This window comes from Procambarus clarkii, chromosome 25 (genome assembly GCF_040958095.1).
Source record: "Procambarus clarkii isolate CNS0578487 chromosome 25, FALCON_Pclarkii_2.0, whole genome shotgun sequence".
Taxonomy (NCBI): Eukaryota; Metazoa; Arthropoda; class Malacostraca; order Decapoda; family Cambaridae; genus Procambarus; species Procambarus clarkii.
The window spans coordinates 6889407-6914406 of NC_091174.1; the positions used below are offsets into that span (position 1 = coordinate 6889407).

The 25000-nt window shown below is 40.1% G+C and overlaps 1 protein-coding gene across 3 annotated transcripts in view; it reads right to left on the reverse strand.

The window, feature by feature from the left end:
• Positions 1 to 25000, reverse strand: part of LOC123756358 (uncharacterized) — a 227956-nt gene that overhangs the window by 79032 nt on the left and 123924 nt on the right. For all 3 annotated transcript variants that reach the window (XM_069331241.1, XM_069331240.1, XM_069331239.1), the window contains exons 2-5: positions 16631 to 16747; positions 14441 to 14608; positions 9764 to 9899; positions 9233 to 9435 (exon numbers count right to left, since the gene is read on the reverse strand). In XM_069331241.1, the coding sequence (XP_069187342.1) occupies positions 9233 to 9435; positions 9764 to 9899; positions 14441 to 14608; positions 16631 to 16747 (624 nt within the window). The remainder of the gene's footprint in view (positions 1 to 9232; positions 9436 to 9763; positions 9900 to 14440; positions 14609 to 16630; positions 16748 to 25000) is intronic.

The following is a 25000-nucleotide window of genomic DNA, read 5'->3' on the forward strand; positions in this document are numbered from 1 at the left end:
TAAGCCACTACAGAAGTGTGGCAACAAAATTCAAGTAAAAAAATCCATATACAATAAGCAAGCATGTATAAACGGTGGAATATGGCCAAGGAGAACAGGAAATAGTGATTTACCAGGCAAACGCGGACAGATAATTACCGATAAAAAAGTATAGAAAATTAAGGATACAATGATATTAACAAAAGCATATCGATTATAGAGCCCCGGAGAGACATCTCTCTTCATCATTAAAAAAAGAATGTATGTTTTATCCGCCATTACATCATTATTAAGAAACATCGATTGGAGAGTAGTTTCCATTTATGAGATCTTAAAATATCTCGGAAAGAACATGAGAGAGAGAGAGAGAGAGAGAGAGAGAGAGAGAGAGAGAGAGAGAGAGAGAGAGAGAGAGAGAGAGAGAGAGAGAGAGGAGAGAGAGAGAGAGAGAGAGAGAGAGAGAGAGAGAGAGAGAGAGAGAGAGAGAGAGAGAGAGAGAGAGATATATTCAGACAGATACCGAAGCAGGCAGACAGACAGACATAGTGACAGACACACACATTCAAACATCGCAGCTGAATGTACGCCACATAGCGACTAATACCTCGGAGACACCCCTCAGCACTACTCCTGATATTAGCATCAATACTATATTCTCCACGAACTGAGTGGGTGACCCCGACCCACAGCAAGGGTTCTCCTGGACATAAACTCAACGATCCCACTGAATGTTCGTGATCCACTTCCATATTAATTCAACATAATTCCGGCCCTCAACACAACAATCCCCTTGATTACTCGTGCGATGAACTCCTCCTTTAGGTCGTTTCAGATCTGTGAAGACTTATTGTGGCACTCGGTGGATATGACATAAACCAGAACTCTAGATACGAGCTTACAGTGATGAATACATAGCGGAACAACAATTAATTGTAGATGCATATCGTAGATATGTATTCGTCATCTTTCGTCCATTCTTCAGGGTTATACAAGCGTTAACATTCAGCTCTTGAAGACATACATCAGCTTTCTGTATGCCTGATGAATGCAAACGTCTTAGAATACTCTTGAGTGCAGTGACAATCAAATCTCTGCATCATTTCTGCATCAAGAGCGAGCGCCTTCATTTCTCTCATCTCTGCTGTTCACACGTTTTTAAAACACTCACTGACTCACTCTTTTCATCTCTGTCTCTTTGTTTCCTTCTCACATTCTTCTGGTACCCTCAATATTTCATTTTTTCACTCTCCCTCATTCTCCTTCATTTTCGCTCTACCCCCATTCTCTTTCAGTTTTTCCCTACCTCATTCAATTTATCTCTAATTCTCATTCCTTCTAACTACATTATTCTCTTTTATTTTCTCTGTCCCATATTTCCCTTCATTTTCTATCAAACATATTCTCCTTCACTCTCTTGTACTTTTTGTTGCTTCTTGGAATTAATGTCCGAGCGGTCAGAGAATGTCCTAGTCTCTGACTAGGCCTTGTTCTTCTTCACTTTCTCTCTCATTCTCATTCACTATCTCCCTGATTATCTTTAATTGTATCTCTAAATTCTCCTTCACTATCTCCCTGATTTTCTTTAATTGTATCTCTTAATTCTCCTTCATAATCTCTCTCATTCGCTTTCACTTTCTCCCACATTCGTCTTCACTATCTCTCTCATTTTCCTACACTTCGCACGCCTTTACTCTCAAACACTCTCAATTAACAACTGTTCTCGCAATATTTATTTGATCTCCCTCTCTACACACATTCTAGTTTCCATGCAAGATGGGAAATGACTTTTTATTTACTTGTGGATATGATCAAAAGGAAATGAAACACGCAGCAGCAAAGTTAAACACCAAACAAAAAAGTCATCATTCTGACGATCCCAACTACTTTGACTGGTCGGTACAGGAAGGAGTTCTCTTCGTTCAGAAGGTCAGCCCTCGATTCCCAATGGTTCAATGGTTCATTTCCTGGTTATGTTTTCATTCTGGTGGTCACATGTCAAGTCAATGTATGTACCACTATTTTGTTGGTTTAAGAGAATGGAAATGAATCTCCGTGTCTCAGTGGAAATGATGCGAAAACATGCATAAGTATATTAATGGATGAGAAAACTATGTAACGTGGGTTTTGTAGAACAGAGAGAGAGAGAGAGAGAGAGAGAGAGAGAGAGAGAGAGAGAGAGAGAGAGAGAGAGAGAGAGAGAGAGAGAGAGAGAGAGAGAGAGAGAGAGAGAGAGAGAGAGAGAGAGGATAATTTTGTCTTGGACATATTACGAGTAAAGTATACCCGCTAGTTGGTAAGTAAGCTGTTGCGGTGGTTTTAATAATGCAGCAGAGGTTGTTAGGCTTTAAACTTAGCGCAACAATAAGGCCACATCACGACACCGCACCTCCACAACATCGCATCATTACAACGACCAAACACCACAAAAAAGTCACTACCACATCGTACCCTAACCAGCAATCACGCACCACAACAACCAGTTGACCGTATGCATGATGTAGTCATGATCACTTTATACGGATCAGTGAGCGATGATCCGTGTTTCTCTCATTATTTGGCCACTTAAACTCGACACCTTAAGTCACAAGTTTAGAGATATATCGCTAATTTATTTACCCATTTATTGGCATTTGTTGCAGTTAATAATTAAATTATCATTCGCAATGTTATGCCAGTAATGCGTTAGAGATGCTAAAATTTCCCATTTTTACCTCTGAGATGCTCCATTATACACACACACTCATATATATATATATATATATATATATATATATATATATATATATATATATATATATATATATATATATATATATATATATATATATATATATGTCGTACCTAATAGCCAGAACGCACTTCTCAGCCTACTATTCAAGGCCCGATTTGCCTAATAAGCCAAGTTTTCATGAATTAATGTTTTTTCGTCTACCTAACCTACCTAACCTAACCTAACCTAGCTTTTTTTGGCTACCTAACCTAACCTTACCTATAAATATAGGTTAGGTTAGGTTAGGTAGGGTTGGTTAGGTTCGGTCATATATCTACGTTAATTTTAACTCCAATAAAAAAAAATTGACCTCATACATAGAGAAAAGGGTTGCTTTATCATTTCATAAGAAAAAAATTATAGTAAATATATTAATTCAGGAAAACTTGCCTTATTAGGCAAATCGGGCCTTGAATAGTAGGCTGAGAAGTGAGTTCTGGCTACTAGGTACGACATATATATATATATATGTATGTATGTATGACAGTGTCAGACCACTGAGGAAGAATTGAAACAGCAATTTTCTAAAGTACTTTCGTATATTATTACATCTTCAGAAGGAATGATACATTCCTTCTGAGGATGTATTAATATACGAAAGTACTTAAGGAAATTCCTGTTTCAGTTCTTCCCCCGTCGTCTGAAACTGTCACATTTTTCATCACGTGTTAATTTTCGTGTGTGTGTGTGTGTGTGTGTGTGTGTGTGTGTGTGTGTGTGTGTGTATTAATGACTATAGGTCAACCAAGAAAGCAATTATTTCTAATTTTAATCTCATTAAAGTAAATCCATACAAATTCAGATTTTTAATTTCTGTTTCATTATAGATAATCTTATTAACTATTGTTAAGTTTTTATCCCATCGTCGCGTTGATTTGAGTTTAAGAAAGAGTTTAAGACCGCACTTTCTTCATTTTGTATGTGTGAACAACGAGTAATATTTCATTACTATCAGTGATAGTAATTCTCAAAGATTTTCATGCACAGAACTCCTCAAATTTATTGATGACAAAGATTATGTTTAATTATATATGTATTTATGGGTCACTCAACGATTTTCTCTGCAGTTCAGTGAGGAAGATTAAGCCACCCAAGAGGTGGCACTTATCTTGAGGTTATCTTGAGATGATATCGGGGCTTTAGTGTCCCCGCGGCCCGGTCCTCGACCAGGCCTCCACCCCCAGGAAGCAGCCCGTGACAGCTGACTAACTCCCAGGTACCTATTTACTGCTAGGTAACAGGGGCATCAAAGTGAAAGAAACTCTGCCCATTTTTCTCGCCGGCGCCCGGGATCGAACCCGGGACCACAGGATCACGGGTGCAGTGTCCTGTCCGCTCAGCTACCGGCTCCCATTCTCCCATTCTCAGCTCCAGGCACGGGCATGAATAACCCGTATATAAGGAAAATCGAGGAGAGTACTATAAATTGTGATGTAGTGACAATGATAAATGCTACGACTATTCGGTTCGTATTCGATCCTTTTCAAAATGAAACTGATGCAGGAATAGGAAAGGAAGCATTATGAAGCAAGAAATGAGGTGGGGGTGATGTTAGAGATGAGATGCAAGCACATAAAATCAGCCATGAACCTCGAGACACACACACAGCACCGCTCCTGTGCCAGGTAAGTTCACTACGGGCTCACCATAACCCGTGCTACTTGCCTCGCTCCTGTGCCAGGTAAGTTACGGGCTCATCATAGCCCGTGCTACTTGAAACTTGTTCCGAGTAGCTTAATCTATAACAACAACAACAACCTCGAGACAGTTACAGCTCCGCTCCTGTGCCAGGTAAGTCTACTACGGGCTCGCCATAGCCCGTGCTACTTGCAACTTTTTGTTCTGAATAGCTTAATCTAAAACAATAACAACCTTGAGATGAAGGAGCAACTCGCTACTAGAAACTCAATCATTTAGACTTTTCGGAACAATGGAGGTCTCGCTTCTTGCAGGTCGGCGTTCAATCCCGGACAATCCAAGTGGTTGGGAACCATTCCTTTCCTCCGTATCATCCCAGATCCTTGTTCTCATATCTCTTCCAAGTGCTATCTGTCATATTGACTTAGCGCTTTCTCCTCATGATTACCTTGCTACCAGAAGGAAGAGAAAACTAAAAAAACAGAGAAGGGAAGAACTAATTCTTGTTATTCATGTTATTCACCAAGTTATTGTGTCTTATTCTCTACAACAGTAGAAATGTTATCGCTACTTTCATTTTTATTTGTTATTGTTAATTATTATTATCGTTCACAGCTTGTTATACTAATTATTACAACTATTATAATGACAATTTTAATTATATTAATTTTTTTTTGTATCTAGTATTGCTCTTCAACACGCATCGTGGTTCTGCCAAATAGTAACCCAAATACACACACACACACACACACACACAGAGTTAAGGGGGACATGATCACCACATTCAAGATTCTCAAGGGAATCGACAGGGTTGATAAAGACAGGCTATTTAACACAAGGGGAACACGCACAAGGGGACACAGGTGGAAACTGAGTGCCCAAATGAGCCACAGAGATATTAGAAAGAACTTTTTTAGTGTCAGAGTGGTTGACAAATGGAATGCATTAGGAAGTGATGTGGTGGAGGCTGACTCCATACACAGTTTAAAGTGTAGATATGATTGAGCCCAATAGGCTCAGGAATCTGTACACCTGTTGATTGACGGTTGAGAGGCGGGACCAAAGAGCCAGAGCTCAACCCTCGCAAACACAACTAGGTGAGTACTAGGTGAGTACACACACACACATACACACACACACACACACTCCAGAACATTACCACGTAACCATACAATGTGTTCGTGTTTTGTTTCTTCGTTAACCATAAGCCCCGAGTGCCAACTCTCATCAGTTAAAGTGCAAGAAGACGAGTGTTACTTTTTTTGCAAGGGTGTGTCACCATATTTCTTCTCTCGCAGCTCACATCCAGTTTTCGATTGTATTTGATAAGTGATATGCCCATTTTCTAATAGTATTTACTTTGTTGGTATTATCGTTTAAATGAGAAAGAGAGAGAGAGAGAGAGAGAGAGAGAGAGAGAGAGAGAGAGAGAGAGAGAGAGAGAGAGAGAGAGAGAGAGAGAGAGAGAGAGAGAGAGAGAGAGAGAGAGAGAGAGAGAGAGAGAGAGAGAGAGAGAGAGAGAGAGAGAGAGAGAGAGAGAGAGAGAGAGAGAGAGAGAGAGAGAGAGAGAGAGAGAGAGAGAGAGAGAGAGAGAGCACGTATGTGACCTATGCTCTTAAACAATGAACTGACGTGAACTTTGCTTCTACTTTTAGATCTGGGAATTTTAACTCTTAACAAGGTGTTACCAATTAAACAAACGACCAAACAGAACTGATGATCACTCACGTGAAAGACAATATTTTCACGTGAGCGAAAACACTAACAAAACAGAAGCCACAGTTAACAGGGAGAGGAATTGTGTTCCCGGATTCTGAACATCATGTATGAATTTGAACATCAGGAGTGAATTTAAACATCAGAAGTGAATCTATCCTCTGTTTAAGGCACGACATAAAATTGTAGGCAAATTAGGACGACAAAATGCCTTCGACACCGCCCCTCACAAGAGACTTCCCCAACACGGAGAAACAAGTCGAGATGAAGACAAAAATGTAAATGGTTAAAGGTGAGCTGCACAATACTATGCATTCACAGTAGGAGACTAATCATAAATCTCTGGTCCATCCAGTTTGACTGGTCGGTTGGGCAACGACCTCGCCTTTGCATGACCAACGTTCGATCCCTAAAATTTCAAGTCGTTGGGCAACATTCCCGCACTCTAGCTACATACTCTAGCCTGTAGGCTATTCTTATATCCTTTCAAAGGGCTATATAGTAACACTGGCTTGGTACAATCTATTGGTAATATATTTTGGGGGGAAACGCATGCTACTTCACAAGGAACCATACTTGCAGCCTTAAATGTTATTTTACATGAATTATTTATCAGCAGGGATAGACTTTTAATGTATGCTCATTGACGAACTCAAGAAACAGAATTTCTTGGATAAACTACGTGATTTCAAGAGTTCTAGAGATTAGGCCAGACAGGAGGCATAGCTTGAGAGGTAGGAACTAGAGAATTCAGATGACAAAAATGGTATGCTGTAGGTAACCTTCCTTCAGAAACCAGTTTCCTGCGGCACACATCAGATATGTAACATTAGCTACATATGCATGGTTGATTAACGTATTTACTGCCTTCAGTAATCTGATCACGAAATAATTCATAAAAACCCACATCGCGTACATGAAACTAGTTCTTGAATATGAAGTCAAAAAGTCAAGAAGTCATGGGACCCCTCCAAGAAAATATCAAGGCAATAGGAAATTCATAGGTTTTCCACTAGACTATTCTAGATCCGAAAGGAACGAATTATGAGAAGGCCACGTTATAGGGAATAAAAATGGAAGACATGATTGCAACGTACACAATACTGAGCGGAGATGACACAGTTTATTTACACTGTGTTCAGAACCACGTAAACGTTGAAAACTAATTGTCCAAATAAGCCATTGTAATCTAAGCTAGATGCATTGCAATTAAGCACCTTCATCGGGGTTGCAAAGAATTGAAATGAACTTAGTAGTTAAGTAGCTGAGGCAATTTACATATGTGGATGCAAGGCAAATGTAACCAAACCTTAAAATCCAACCGACCGGGTAACAAGCAAGCAAGTCGATCGAAAATTGAGAGGCGGGAGACAGGAGCACAATATTATTTCCCGCTTGTCCAGATTAACCAGGGCTGATAGGTAACTTCACCAAGTACCTAAACACGCGCTCACGCACGAACAACCTTGACAACATAATTACTTAATACTCTCCCTCGTCACTCCCTGTTGAGTGGAAAATAAAAGGACAGAAATAATCTCCCATGAAATCTCGTGATAAAGATAGTGTTCAATGTGCGCTCGCGCACCTCTCTCTCTCTCTCTCTCTCTCTCTCTCTCTCTCTCTCTCTCTCTCTCTCTCTCTCTCACACTCTCTCTCTCTCACTCTCTCTCTCTCTCTCCAACCGTTATAAATTTAGGCCAGTCCCATCCAGTGAACACTCATGACACTGAATGGCACTGTCCAGGATAAGGAGCGGACGGCTGGACAAAGTTAGAGCATGTCAGCTGTCTGGCAACAGCTGAGATTTATAAACAAAAAATATATCTTCCTGGAAATTCATGATACAAAGCTGTTTCTGAACATGATAATATGTGACATTACGAGATATTCAGGGTCGGTACCGTAAAATGCTGTACAGGTTCCGAAGAAAGAGTGGTAGAGTATAAAGCTCTCGATGCAACTCTATCTGGGAGTGGCACCGCACATCAGATTCGCATAATGCTCGAATTTGCCTTTAATATATGGAGCGTTAGACCCACAGTCACTACGCTTCCCTGGTCGCTAGCCTCGTCCAAAGACTAAACGTAAGTCAAATTTTCAAATGCACATGGTACATTTCACGTGGTAAGATACACCAAAAAGAGAACACATTAGCATATATAGATCAAATTGCCTTTTACGGTGAATGAAAGGAGTTGTAAAAGAGATAGATTAGCGTTGGATGACCACTGATGGACAACATTTACGGATTGAGGAGTGTCTCGCATCCATCAAAGGCTTGCCGAGGCTTGCCTTGTGGCGGAAGGCACCTCGACGCATTCAAAGCATAACACATATTCTACTCGGCTAATGAGGCCATATGCAAAGATCAGAGCAATAATATCTATGCATTCCCTCTTCAAATTTATGTATCATCTATATCTAACCTTTTGTACGAAATATGTTATATAATCATGCTTTAGTTCGGCTAATCATATTTCCTAATGGTAAGCTTACACTAACTTACTCTAGAGCGCTGCAGACAATGTTTACTTAGAGTTTTGACGCAGACGCGCCAGAAGTCTCTCAAGAGGTGCTAGGTACCACCACGCCTAGGCTGGCTCTCGAGGGAGACACTAACTCTTCTCGAAGATAAACAGTAAACGGTCTGTAAACTATCATGCAGTCGACTATCTAAGCAGAAATATACACAGAAGATTTCTTTGAAATCTTTCTTCCAGCTTATTAAGAACCACAGTAGAGGATTTGTTCTTTACCCCTTTGAAGGCAAAGATTAATTTATTTTAACTTACTCTGATATACAAGCAGTTTGGCCATTTTATTTTGAGCGGTGCTAGTTCTCTTACTTGCCCAGTCGTTTATCAATAAGAGATACGTTGGGCACTTCAAAACCAAGTGACAATAACCATACAAACAAAGAACTCTCTGCTGTGGCCTTAAATTACCCGTCTAGCCATACATGCCTACAGGCATAGCTCCTTACCTCTAAACATACAAAAAAGTAAAAAAAAAAAAACTATGCTGTGTCCTCGGTTTATGCGATCACTAGGAGCGTGCCAAGTCTTCCCTTCATACGAACACTAGAAGCATGCAATGTACTTAATACAAAGAAGGAAGGTAACTTACCTAGACACGGATTCTCGTGGGTCTTGTTGTAGTGAAATATACAGTCTTCGTTGTCATCGCCGGAGCCCCTCATTGAAGTCAAGACGTTCCCAGGACCTCCCCTTCCGCCGTAAGCCAGGGTACGCATTGGGGGTGGCGGAGCGCAGGTACAACCGAAGAGAGGTGAAAGGCGAATCTTTCTCCAGATCTCGTTGCATTTCGTACTGTTGGAGTTGAGAGAGAGAGGTTTCCGGGGTCAGTTGTTTTTGCACATCTTTAGCTACCTGGATTAACCCGAGAGAGTTTACAGGTCACCAGATTGTCAAGCTTTACTACAGAAGCGATTAAAAATTAATTATTGGAAAGTCTATGATATAAAAGTTGCTTCTATTGAAAACCAAAAACGCTTCTATCCTACCTCGAGGATAGAAGTGTGTGTGTGTGTGTGTGTGTGTGTGTGTGTGTGTGTGTGTGTGTGTGTGTGTGTGTGTGTGTGTGTGTGTGTGTGTGTGTGTGTGTGTATACACATTCCGTCCAGTAGTTTTCACTTACCTGTCTTGAGCCGTACAAGTGATCCCACTGAAGCTGCACATGTTAACAAAATCCATGTAGTTTCTCAAGCAACTTCCTTTGGTCTTGCACAGGTCATTAGCCTCGCTGCAGGTGGGCATCACTGCTGTATTGTCCTCTGTCGACAGAGAGAGTTTCCGATAAAATTGCTTCCTCTAAAAACGAGTTCTTCGACAAAGAAGTATCTGTTAAAACGAGTTAGTGTGTGCTAGTGTGTTAAGTTGATAGGAGTAGTGTGTGGTAGTATATTAACGTGATGGGAGTTGAATGTGCTAGAATGGTAACTCGATGGGAGTAGAATTAACTCATGTAAACTTAATGCTATAATTAGGGACATTGAGAGTATCTTAAAATCCATTGATAAATATTATTAATGTTAACTTGCAGGCAATAGTGTGAGTAGAATATTAACCTGAAGGCAATAATGTGGGTACAATGTTAATTTACAGGCAACAGTGTGAGTAGAATGTTAACTTGAAGGCAATAGAGTGGGTAGAATGTTAATTTGAAGGCAATAGTGTGAGTAGAATATTAACTTGACGGGTTAGAGACGTTAACATGTTTCCCTAAAAGCAGTGGTTGAGGGTCGCAGATGAATACACAGAGGAAAGTAATTGGTGGGGATCGTAGATTGGTAGGCAGTAAAAAGTAATGGGGAGGAGGGTTATGGGTAGAGAGACAGCAAAAAGTAATGGGGATAACAATGTACTGGAGTGAACGATATGGAAGAAAATGCAGAATAGAACCAGTGAAGAGCAGAGGTGCCATGGGCAAAATCAGAGAACACTGTATAAACATCAGAGGACAGCGGCTGTTCAACGTCCTCAGCGACTATAAGAAATATTACTGGGACAACCGTGGACATCTTCAAGAGAAAATTAGTCTGTTTTCTAAAAGAAGTTCCGGACCAACTGGGCTGTGGTGGGTATGTGGGCTTGCGGGCCGCTCCAAGCAACAGCCTGGTGGACCAAACTCTCACAAGTCAAGCCTGGCCTTGGGCCGGGCTTGGGGAGTAGAAGAACTCCCAGAACCCCATCAACCAGGTAACCAGGGGGTTATGGATAAATAGTAGGCGTAAAGTAATGGTGGGAGTGATGGACTGAAGATAATGGGGTTATGAGTTGGGGTAATTGGTTGGGGTGATTGTTAGAGGAGGAATGGGGGGAGTGATGGATTAGTTGGGGGATGGGTAATTACCAGTCCACCCCATCCCCTTTACTCCCTCCCCCCCTCTCACACTACCTGCTACAATTGAGTCAATAATTGGATCACACCTTTAGTGCCTGAACTGAATACAACAGAAGCCCTGTTGTATTTTCTAGTCTGTTCACGGCATCAAAATGACTAGTCGTTATTGAACGAAAATAAAATAAATGAGAGTAAGAAATTATGCGTGCATATAAGAGCTCTTGCGTGTACGAGTGAGAGGAAGTCCGTGTGCGTACAAGAGTCCATTCATGTACGTGTGGGAAGCCTGCCCGTGGGAGTGTACTCACCTCACCTACACGCACATCATACACATCGTGTGCGTTAGGGAGCACGTCCGCGTGCTCATGGGAGGCCGTCGTCCGTGTGCGTGTCACAGGCCGACCCTGGGCGTGTGTACCTGAGCTTGTCTGTGTGTGTGTTTCCCTAAATGTGCTCACGCGTTCGATCACAAGCTCCCGAGCCACCGACTTCGTATTATGTCTAATGCACAAGTGGGAGTGCAGGTGTGTGTGTGTGTTGGGAGGTTGTGAAGGTGTGTGTGTATAATTGGGGGGGGGGCGGGGTTATACATGAGTTTGTGTATGTATGTTGGAGGATTGTGCATGTGTGTGTGTGTGTGGATAAATATGTACATGAGGTGTGATAACGTGTTTGTTTGCAAATTTAGCTATTTGCTGTTTTCTTAAGTGCATTACTTCAATTATTCACTATCTAATTTTTGTTTCTAATTATTTATTGCATATTTAAATTTTTTATGTATTTCATTATCTTGATTTTCTTTTGTCTTCGTTATCTTTGCTCTGAAACTATTCTCCTTCCAAAGGTTCTACTCTTCCAAGGGTTCTGTTCCTCCTGTTGTTCTCGTGTTCTTTTTCTTTATTCTCTAATCCTGTTCTGTTCTTCCCTTGTTGTGTTGTTCCCTTCTGTTATTCTCTTCCTCTTGTTATTAAATTGCTTCTGTTATTCTCTCACCTGGATTTTTTCTTCCTGTTCTTTCATTTCTGCATTTCGTCTCATTCTTTTTTTCTATATATTTGTTTTCATTTGATATTCATTTGTTTATTTTTGCCAGTGTGAATAATCCTTTATTTCCCATCCCTCCATTATCTCTTGGTCTCTTTCACTCCCTTATATTATTTCTTGGTCTTCTTTGCACCCTTATATTATCTCTTGGTATCTTATCACACACTTCCATTTTCTCTTCAGAGCCTTGTACCATATATTGTTTCATTTAGTTCCATCCTCTTCACCTTTCCTCTCTCTCCCCGTCAGTCATTCCATTATTTCCCAACCAATTTCTTCTTTTGGTAATTTACATTTGTTGCTAATATTCAATTCATCGAGCTCTAAATTGTTTATCGTAATTCTGACTACAATTGTTCTACACTTATACATATATATGTACAGTCCATCGCTATCATCCATGTTTTAATACATATGTCTACTTCGTCAATGTTATCCATCCTTCCATAATGTTAAGAAGGATTTGTTATATAAATTACCCTCTACACTTCGTGGAAATGAACTTTCCAGTCACCTGGGCTGTACATTCGCGTGGGGTCTACGGTTCGAGTCTCCTACAGCCCAGGTGAAAGGAAGGATCTGTTACGTTGTATATTTTTGTCTTGATATTTCCACTATGTATTCATCTCTGTCATCGCTCCCTCTGTCACCCCTGTCTTCACTCCCTCCTCGTCAGCTCTCCATCTGTCACTCCTCCCCACGCCTCTCTCTGAACCCTTTTGATGCTATAAAGTAGCATACGCTGTTTAATGACAGTTTATTGACATCATTTTTCCTAGTTACCCATCAACCACTCTGCCTGAGAGAGTCGCAAGATGCTCCTCATCGAACCATGTATAATACCGAGATATGTATACTAACGAGATATGTATGCTACCGAGTTACATTAACGAGGTCAATAGGGAAAGTTTACTCTAGATAAATGCATGATTTTGACGAGGTCGTAGGGGGGGATATCGTTACATAAAGTGGGGGATATTTTGTCGATAGCTCTCACCGAACCTCGACACTCCGACGCTCGAGATATTCATCGCATGCAGTGTTAATGTCCAATATATCTTGTCAAACTTTCAAGTTATATCAGGTAAAAAAAAATTGGGCCGCCATACCTAAAAAAATAACTCTTGAAAATATAAAAGCCGAATGCTTTTAGTGAGGTCGGTTTCTCCGACCTCACTATCGCTCGCTCAGTCTATGTCTATATCTATATCTCTCAATATCTATAACTCTGTATCTATCGTTATCTATCTATATCACTATGCCTCCGTCTTTCTCTTTGTATATTTCTCTATCTATCTGTATCTCTTTCTCTATCTCTCTATGTCTCTGTATCTCTGTCTCTGTCTATCTCTCTTTTTTCTTTTTCTCTTTCTTGTTTTCTTTCTTTTCCCTCTCTTCACTCTCACACACACTCTCTCTCTCTCTCTCTCTCTCTCTCTCTCTCTCTCTCTCTCTCTCTCTCTCTCTCTCTCTCTCTCTCTCTCTCTCTCTCTCTCTCTCTCTCTCTCTCTCTCTCTCTCTCTCTCTTTTCCTCTCTCTCTTTATCACTTTTATATCATATTCTTTATTACAGAATATTACCAATAATGGGATGCTGTTTACTCATCAATAACAACTATGCTGCCTCAGTGTCATAACAGTGGCGATGAGGGACGATTATGTTCGAGTAAATGAACCAAATTGTCCATCAGTGATATTAGAGCTCCGGTGTCCTCCCGCCTGTCTATAAGTCTGTCAGATAGTTCGACAGTCAGCCAGACAGTCAATCTGTCAAAGTCACGTGTGCCAGTTTAGCTACATGTCTTCGTGTCTATATATTGACCTTTCTGTCTTTCTGTCTGTATCTTATGAATATATTTGTCTATCTGGGTCAGATAGCTATCTGTTGAAGCAATATATCCATATGTCGTTATTTCACAATGTTTATCTATAAATCCACCTTTACATAGATTATTGCATCTCAGTCTCTATTTGAGAGACACTCACAACTTCTTCCTTGCGAACAATTGTCAGACGTGACTGTTTTGTAAACTACTACGACAATTGGTGTGGTTGGCTGAAGGAAATCGATCAAAATGGGTAAGTTCACCTACAAGAGAACGACAGATTAATCCATATATATTCCCAAAGACAAAAAAAATGTTAACGTCATGCCTTAGAAATGTCTTCAAATTTGTAGAAAATGTAACATACAGAACTAAGTTCGGTGTTTGGGGCTTTTGTCCGAAGTTTATTTCATGTCCCAAAGTTATTTATGAATATGTCTTGAATATTATACTGTGACTGGAAAAGTTAGAAGCCACTTTTAATTCTGTATGCCAAAAAATTTGTAAGATCATTAACAATGGGTAAGGGAAAGGTTTTTAGCCTATCATCCCCAAAATAACAAAAAAGGCCCTTTGTTGCAATTCCCTTAGCGGACCTTACCTGGCGTATCGACCAAAGAACATGGGTGGTTGAAGATGGTCTCCCTGAAGGTGTAGCAGTTGAAGTCAATGTGAGGCTCGGCACAGGAGCAAGACGTAAGGTAGTCGAAGGTCCCAAGCGTCTTCAGCAAGAGTTTACACTTGCCGGGAGTCACAGTAGCACAGGCCACTGTCAAAGAGATGGCAGGTTAGACACGCTGGTATTCACAGCTGAACGTTGTTAGGGAACTGATAGGAGGTTAGGGATTGATGCCAGCAGGGCTAAAAAAATTATAGAGGCTGGGGACTAATGCCAACAGGATCAAGAGGCCTCAAGACTGATGGGTGATGCCAGCGAAGTCTAGATAGATCGAGGCATGGGGCCGATCTAAGCAGGGTTTGGAGGCATCAAGGCTGGGAGCTGATATCAGCAGGGGTCTAGAGGCATCGAGGCTGGGGGCTGATATCAGCAGGGTATAGAGGCATCGAGGCTGGGAGGGAATGGGGGAGCCGATGCAAGCAGGGGTCTCAAGGGATCGAAGCTGGGGGTCTGTACGATGTGTGTTGACGGGGGTCGGGCAGAGTCATTTAATATTTAACTATTGTCTTCCTGCGTTTTAGCTGGGTTAAGTGCGTCAGGATGAAAGGAGGGGAGAGAGAGAGAGCCTTTGATAAGAGGAGAAGAGAGACGTATATATATATATATATATATATATATATATATATATATATATATATATACGTCTCTCTTCTCCTCTTATTTCTCCTCTTATCAAAGGCTCTCTCTCTCTCCCCTCCTTCCATCCTGACGCACTTAACCCAGCTAAAACGCAGGAAGACAATAGTTAAATATTAAATGACTCTGCCCGACCCCCGTCAACACACATCGTACAGACCCCCAGCCTCAATCCCTTGAGACCCCTGCTTGGAAAAAAACATGAAATAATTATTAGATAAAGGAATGCATATATAGACACGACACAAATACAAACTAATAATAAAATGAAACTCATATAACGAACAAGTAGGATATTCGGATAAAAAAAAGCAGACGCGTAAATGCAGGGATTAGCAGTTAAGTTTACAGTCATTTAGAGACCAGAAGACTATAGAGAACCTTACCTCTTAACACATGATAAATATAGACGCAACGGAAGGAAGACATGATCGCCACATAAAAGATCCATAATTGCACTGTATAAGTCGATACGTTTTACATATAAAGGGGATAAGCTTAATGGATATTGAAGGAATTAATAAATTCAGAGGAGCCATATGGACAGAAGAACTCTCACTCTCATTTTGAAACACAAGTGAGCAAGTGGAATGTGCTTGGGAGGGAGGATGTGATTGGAAGGGTGGAATATACTTGAGGGAGTGGAATATGCATTGAGAAGGATGGAATATCTTTGAAAGAAGGAATGTACTTGGATGCATGTAATGTGCTTGGGTGTAGAATGTGCCTAAGAAGGGTGGAATGTGTCTAGGAAGGGTGGAATGTGTCCGGAAGGTTGGAGTGTGCTGGGGGACAGGAATGTGCTTGGGAAGTAATATTCCAGCGTAGGAAAAAGGTTGGGAAAAAAATGTACTTGGAAAGAATCAGCTTGGGAAGGAATATACCTGGAGAGGAATATACTAGGGGGGGGGGTGATCTTGGGGAAGGAATGATCTTGGGGAGGACTGTGAATGAGAGGGTGGAATGCTAAGTTCGCAAAATATATGTAAGGCGACTGAATTGCGGGGCCGAAGAGCCCAGAACAGAGACAGACAAACAAAAATAGAGATATAGAGGAAAACTCGGAGACAGGCAAGCAAAACACGAACACAAACAGGCAAACATAGTGACAGACAGCCAACAGGATGATGGAAGGGCAAAAAGGGAGACATAAAGGCAATCAGGGAGATAGAGAATCAAACAGTGACAAGCAAACAGACAGAAATACATATAAACAGTCAAACAGGGAGACAGACATACAAACAGTCAAGTAGAGACAAGTAGGCAAACAGAGACAAGTAGGCAAACAGAGAGCCATACATGTGAACAGGGAAAGACATAGGCAGAGAGACAGACAGGCAAACAAAAAGAGACAGGCAAATAGTGAGATTTTAAGGCAATAAGAGAGACACAAGCAAACATGAAAACAGACATGCAATCAGAAAGACGGGAAGGGATATAGAAACAAGGTTTCCTAGTACACCTAACTTTACTCACCTAACTCAGGCCCACAGATCTTGTGCAACATGGTGAGTACATCCCTGCAACTGTGGTCATTGTGGCACTGCTGCCTCGCCTCGATGCAGTTGATGACACCGTTGGCTCCGTTGCTCACTGCAAGGAAAAAAGGAAAAGAAATAGGAACTGTAAGTAAATGACTCTTAAAGATAGGTATTGGGAAGGTTTCTAAACTTTGACCAAGATTGTTGATATAATTTGCACCGCAAATTGTTTTTGTTAGAGGTTGTCAGTTGTTGATATAATTTTTTTTAATTTGGTATAAAAGAAAAATAATTAGTTGCAAAAACAAAGTATATCGGGTTTATATAAAACCCAACAGCACTGTTAATTTGCTGATTAATTATATATATATATATATTATATATATATATATATATATATATATATATATATATATATATATATATATATATGCAATTGACGATCACAAAACACTGATCATTTTATGCGGAAAATCCACAGAGAAATAAGAAATGAGGTGAACGTTTCGGCTTTGTTAAAGCCTTTGTCAACACCAGACTGACTAAGGAGAAGGGGGGAAGATATATAGGCCGACACCTGACCAACCCATCCCAAGGGTTGGTCAGGTGTAATTAACCAAAAACAGGTATAGCTTAGCTTAGAATGGTCAAAGAGGATTAAGCGGTCAGAGAATAAGGACAAAAGATTAAAGAAAAGCCTCATGAACACACAATATATGAATATACAATTAAAATGAGACATTGTAAGCCTCTCTATCAGAGTTGTTTCTTAAACTGTTGTGCAATATTATAACTTAACTTTAATTGTATATTCATATATTGTGTGTTCATGAGGCTTTTCTTTAATCTTTTGTCCTTATTCTCTGACCGCTTAATCCTCTTTGACCATTCTAAGCTAAGCTATACCTGTTTTTGGTTAATTACACCTGACCAACCCTTGGGATGGGTTGGTCAGGTGTCGGCCTATATATCTTCCCCCCTTCTCCTTAGTCAGTCTGGTGTTGACAAAGGCTTTAACAAAGCCGAAACGTTCACCTCATTTCTTATTTCTCTGTGGATTTTCCGCATATATATATATATATATATATATATATATATATATATATATATATATATATATATATATATATATATATATATATATAACAAATAATGACAACTCGTGTCCATATGGTATTATAGTCCTCTTATTGCATGTCTCATCAGCATTCACACACCACCTCGAATTAGACATTCAAGCGAGTGAGAGAAGAGCATAAGATGGCTTCATAATATCTTGAATAGAATCCACAATTAGGCCGCCTCCGGAATGCAAGGGGAATAATAAGAGAACTGAGGCGTGTCTAAATACTTCTTGAGGGGGAAGGCTAGCACTGGTGATACTCCTCCTCGGTGGCTATTGTTCCAGCAGCGTTTAATGTAATTTTCTGGTTAAAGACAGCGAGTAATGGGGAGACAGTATGTTAATGAGACCCCAAGGCAGCTTTCTTCAAGATTAAACTCCACTTTAGTTCCTCCATTTGCACCTTCGACCTCACATACTAAATCACATTCAAGCGAACTGGCGCTGAAGATCGGAAACTCGATCTCTGCCAGACTCAGTGGCGTCCTTGAGTGTATCTAAAGCATATATAGAGGCACTTCCTTGATGCACTTCCACCATCCCCTCACAGACCGTCATCAATTTGAGTCATTGGCTATATGCCATGATTGAAATTGGAACTCGAAAAGGGCTTCGCTCACTTGTTTTGCTCGAACCACACCGTTCTAAACTATTCACACTCGTACTGTAAATGCAAATAAGACTCAACAGGACCAAAATAATTAACCCTAATCAACCCTAGTCCTGACTACTCACAAAATTATAATATATACTAATACATATTTGTTGAAATTCTATTTTTCATCTGATTACACAGTATGTAAAAATTTCTGAATACGCCTTTCGAAGTGGGCTGCAATTTAGACGACCATTGTTAGAGGATGGGTTGATGTGCACGTCACATTTTATATGACGGCAAAGAATGGATCATATGCATAGTGTTCGCTCATAAAATACTATTCACAGACGACCAGATATCTGCAGTGATATTTCGATGCCATTATTGATATATAAGATTTTACGTATAACTGATCAACAAAATAAAATTTTGTACCTTGCTTAAAACGTTAACTAAAATAAAACCGCCGTTCATTCACAAGATGTCAGCCGGAAATCCCGATATACTTTGCTTCTCTGTACAAAAAAAAAAAGACATCAGAATGCACTCAACCAGAAAGCCATGAAGTAAAGAGGATTCTTAATATCTTCAAAAACTCCAGAGAAAACTTTTCCAGAGCCGATAAACTCGCGAAGGCCTGAAAAGAAAGGTCATTTTTGGCGGCGTAAGAGGATTAGGTTTGATCTTGTTGGACATGGTGTGATGTCTCACGCTCTATCTTTGCCAGATGAGAGATGCTGAGATGAGGCGAGAGGGGAGGGGGGATGAGTGTGGTGGAGGGGGTGAAGGGGAGAAAGGGGGGGTGAGAGGGGAATAGTGGTGAAATATACTGGTAGGAAAGACGAGGGTGACTTTAGTGAGGATTCTGAATTGACACCAATTAGGGTTATACCTATGGGTGTAAGGGATTAGTGAGGGAATGGCTACATTGGTTGAAATGTGCAGAAAAGTATTTTCTGGCAGACCCATTCCAAGGTCTGGAGATCCTACCACAGACCTGGGAAGACAAGAAGAAATTTCTCCCTCATTTGGGAGGAAGTCTGCGTTAAGCAGTGTGTGAGAATATAGTTATACTTCAGAAAATAGCGTAATGAAGAATTATAAACAAATATGATGTTGCCTAATCAAGGTTTGATTCAAACTGAACTGGATTATTGGGGAAGAACGATAAAATATTTTCCATTATTTTAGTTCATTTCTATAATGTTTGCACATTAACAAAGGAGTGCAGATTAGCGTGAACAGCATCTGAATGCAATAGGAAAACTTAGAAAAAATCACTTGCGTTACATTATCCTAGAGTGAAGACAACATCGACCATGGAGTCATGATAGCGGGTCTACACAGGTCAACGAGACATCACTCAAGAGATAAAAATACTTTTTATTTGTGTTAAATCGGAACTTTCAAAGTTTTCCTGTTCTATTTCTCTTTACGTGCTCCTCCCTTCTCCTCCTCGCTGCTTGACCTGACACGATTCCTTTCGGTACAAGGCGTTTTCCCCTCCTGCGAGAAAAATTTACTCCCTGACCTCTCCGTCATTTTTTCCCTTCCTGCAGGAGAAAACTAGGTCTCCGTTACCTGACTGCCGGGAAACCATGCAGGTTCCACCACTCTCGCACCACTTGACCCGGGTGTTGGTTGAACCTATATTTACAAGGCAAATATGTGCCCTTGCTATTACTCGTTTTTGAAGATATCTCGAAAATCGTCCGCGATATAATCTGTGGGGGGCGATGATTGCTTCAAGTCTCGATGAGAGAGAGAGAGAGAGAGAGAGAGAGAGAGAGAGATAGAGAGAGAGAGAGAGAGAGAGAGAGAGAGAGAGAGAGAGAGAGAGAGAGAGAGAGAGAGAGAGAGAGAGAGAGAGAGAGAGAGAGAGAGAGAGATAAAAGAGAGGCGTAAAGGCGTAGCGTTCACTTGACACCTAAGTTATTAACCCTTCAGATCCATGTAACCGAAGCATAACACGACCCAAAGGACCTCGCCTCCGTCAGTACGAGTCTTCGTCACTTTCTTCATCTTCCAGGATTTCCCACAAGCCTTGGTGGGGTTACAATGCCTCCCCTTCAATCCTAGGTTGGGATTCAATGTCTCCTCCCCCTCTCCCCCATTGGTTGAGTAAGAATGAATTCCTCCTCTATTGGATAAGAATGTACCCCCTTACCCCACCATGCGATGGCTAAGAATATATCTACACTACCCAGTCAAGAATCTTTTGAGATTACCACGGAAGATTTATATTAAGAAAAAGGACTGCTTTTTTTTCATCTAGGATTAACAGCATCATCCCCAGGTTAAAAGTTATAGCGGAATTATTGAATCATAAGAACTTCCACTCATGAAGTAAAGCTTATTTTTTTTCGTAGGATTAAAACTAGCGATTTATAACATTCTTGACGAGGTTATATTTTGGTTATATTTGTGTGCTTGAGTAAGTGGCAGCACTGAGTAATTTACATACTTTGGGTAAATGGAACAGTGAATAATTTACATAATTTGGGTAAATGTGAACAATGAATAACATAAAGACCTCTGTGAACTGGACAACCTGGTTAAACTTAACTCCAGAGGTCCCCACTTTAAACATCAGTGGCAACAAAAAAGAATAACGTTGTTGTACTAAGTTACGATCATCATACAATTAGGAAGTGAGACGCAATGTCGCATATTTACTAGTGTGAATGACATACAGCGACATTTAAATGTCCCTGTAACATGCTTCTGTGAACATTTGACACTTGCCATATGTGGCATAACTGCAGTGCTGACCTTAAGCAGTGAACTCAAAATGTCGCTGGTCGTTAGGGGTTTAACGTGAGGGTTTTACCTCTGATCGAGTTAGAGAGTTTTATCCTCTACAAAAAAATGGATCTCAAAGCAATTTATATATTTTGTACATAAAGTAAATGCAAAAATGTAAATTAATTTGTATTAATATACTTACATACATTTAGCATATATATATGTATATATATATATATATATATATATATATATATATATATATATATATATATATATATATATATATATATATATATATATATATATATATATATATATATATATGACAATGTCAGACCACGGAGGAAAAATGAAACAGGAATTTCCTTAAGTACTTTCGTATATTAAATACATCTTCAGAAGGGACCTTCTGAAGATGTATTTAATATACGAAAGTACTTAAGGAAATTCCTGTTTCATTTTTCCTCCGTGGTCTGACATTGTCACATTCTTAATCACGTGTTTATTTTCGTGATATACACACACACACACATATATATATATATATATATATATATATATATATATATATATATATATATATATATATATATATATATATATATATATATTTATATATACACACACACACACAAGTTCATATGTGACGCATTTTATATTTAATAAAAGACGAAAATGTTTTCAAGTGAATGACGAATGCGTTGACAGTGGTGACATTATAAAATGTAAACATCAAACAATTGGATTATGTAAACATCTCCTAATTAGGTTAGATAAGCATCAGACAATTACGCACTCGTACCACTGCTTTTGGCCGGCCATTCTGACCATATCAACGTAAACTATCATTGTAACTAGTGAATCATCGACGCTGTACTTTTTTATGTTATATACAAACCATTAGACTATCTACATCTCATCATTCTTAACTATAGAGATTCAGTTACCATGACAGTAATAGTGAAGAAAGTTTCTGATAGTGAAGAAAACAATAACAAGAAAGGTATGAAAAACCAAAACAAGAAGAACAAAATAAATAAGTAAATTAATACTAAGAAGAATACCAAAGAAAAGTGAACATAAGAACAAAGGTCACTTCAGAAGGGTTATTGACCCATATGTGGCAGCTACCATTTATATCCACCCAGATTCATTCGTATATATGTCTTGCCTTCGCTTGAAACTCTGAAGTGATCCCTCATGTCTGTTATGTTACCAGACATTCTGTTCCAGATCTCAACAACCCTCGTTACATTTTGACCTCAACACCCCCCCCAACCTTCCCCACCAGACACCTCTAAAATCCTAACCCTTCCTCACTATAAACCCCCCCAATACCCCAATCCTTCCCCACCTTGAACCCTAATACCCCAACCCTTCCCCCACCATGATCCTAACACCTTAATCCTCCCTACCATCGCCAACAACATTCCCCACTCCCATTAGTCATTAAAAATGAAAAATAAGCTTTCTCAACATTGGATATTTATTATTCATTAAAGTCGAACAGAGTACCGAACCACGAAGGATTGTGAATGTGAAACAATATATATAAGGAGGGGGAAGGATCCCTTACATCGAAGTTTCAGGAATTAGTTTAGCATATTAATGAAAAACTAATTTATCAAATAATCGAAACATCTTCCGAAGATAACATAGGGTACTAAATATATACAATCAAAATTGGACAAAATGGAAAGTAGTGTATTAAGCTGAGATTCAGAAAACATCTGGATAAACTCGGGTTTGAAAATAGGTTTATAAAATTATGGCTTAGATTAACGTGGGATGACTAGGTTGTTTCAAGCGTAGGTAAGACACATATATGAGTGAGTTTGGGAGGGTATATAATTTATTTTCCAAGGGTCAGTAAAATAGGCCTTATTCAGTCTCCTTTACTCATAAGTTTAAGGTTCTTTCCCTTTTTTAATCACTATCATCCCCCTTTTCCATTGCATTTTCCCCTCCAGTATTGCCATCACCCTCCCTCATGACAATGACCCGCCCAATAACTATCTCTTTCCCTAATGACTATCACCTAAACCCATGAACATCACCTAACGCCCAAATCTATCACCCTCCCCATTGATCCTCACCCGCTACCGTGACAAACACAGGGCCCATGTCCACCCCATCCCCCGCTTCCATGACATCATGCACCCCATGACCCCCTCAACCCCTCACCCATCTCCAAGACCATCACCCACATCAGCCAATATGGCCTCTTGGCACTTGACCCTGCTTGTATACTGGGCCAGACTCATCATAAAAGCAGTTAGTGCCACCATATCATCATTTCGTGATGGGCCGAGATGGTCACTTCCGGCGCACAACAACGTCTGCTTTCATGCCCAGAAGACATGAACTCTTCTTGCGCATCTATGACCCCCATAGATGACCCCCATCTGGGGTCATGAGATATATGCCAAGTATCTCACAATTGTATAAGCACATACACCAATTTGGTCAGGAAGGGAGTTTTAATGACTTTTTTTTGGTCAAAAGTTTAACTTTTTCAAAGCACTCTTACTGTATGCTGAGTGCTTTGCTCCTAGCGCATAGACACGAAATGCACACAAGCCCACGAGCGTCTTGGAGTTTTGCTGGGAATAGCTCAGGGAAATTGAAGTTTCCTGTGCCGTTATCTGACATAAAGTTCGTATTTTCTGGCGTCGAGGCGTAGTAGAAAAGAATAAAATAATTTCTCTATCGTACATACTGGTGCCCACCACATTTACTAAAATAAGTAAAAATGGAATATTGTTCCATCGACCACAATATTGTCCACAATCGACTTGAGAATGGTCCAGGACGGACCAAAATGTGGTCGTCCCTTCACTTTCTAGAGTGTGGTCTGGTCAACAACAATGGAATATCTTTCTTCCTGGGATAATCTACCTATTTTCTGGCACTCTTCAGACGTCAGTATGTATGTAATGCCTTCCTTACATAATCAACACCTACCCCAGCTTCAGTTTGGAAGGGAAGAGGAAGCGAACTATCAGGAGGAAGCGCGAAGCTATTGAGACTATATTGCACTTGGAAGGGATCAGTAAGGATTTGGGATGAGACGGGGGAAGGAATGGCCTCCAACTACTTGAACGATCGGGGGTTGAACGTCGACCTGAATGAAGTGAGACCGTTGCTCTACAGTCCAGTTCAAGTGGTTAGGCAGGGGAGGACACATGTGGACACAGTCCACATGTGTCTTTTCCAAAAAGTGTGACAAGAAGCTTCAGAAGTTATTCATTGTTTACATCACTGAACAAGAACAACCGGCAGATAGGAAGTTTCTTTGATTTCTCATACGTTCTGAAAAGTTTTCTGATAAAATTTATCATGTCATAAAACCTTCCGACGAAATTGGTGAGGTAAGTAGGCACCTTTAAAGAAGTGGATCCCTATCACGCGTCGTTAAATCTTTAAGCAAACGCAAAAGTAGGAATTTAATTCATCATCTAATCTTTTATACAAGTAAATACATATATATATATATATATAAAATGAGGAAATTTTAGATTTTGAAGAGATAAAAATGTTGTTTGGAGTCAATTTTAAGTACTTTCATGTTACAGATCACAATTTTGTTACACGCTGTCCGTATTAACAAATGTGTAATTAGCTTCACAAGATTGTCACTTGCTTAGTTAAACGAATTTGGGGAGTCCAGTTCCTGTCAAAGGGTTTCTGAAAGTCAGAGAAAATGCAGTCTGCCTAAATCCTTCTCTCTAGTGTGTGTGTGTGTGTGTGTGTGTGTGTGTGTGTGTGTGTGTGTGTGTGTGTGTGTGTGTGTGTGTTTGTGTGTGTGTTTGTGTGTGTGTGTGTGTGTGTGTGTGTGTGTGTGTGTGTGTGTGTGTGTGTGTGTGTGTTTGTGTGTGTGTGTGTGTGTGTGTGTG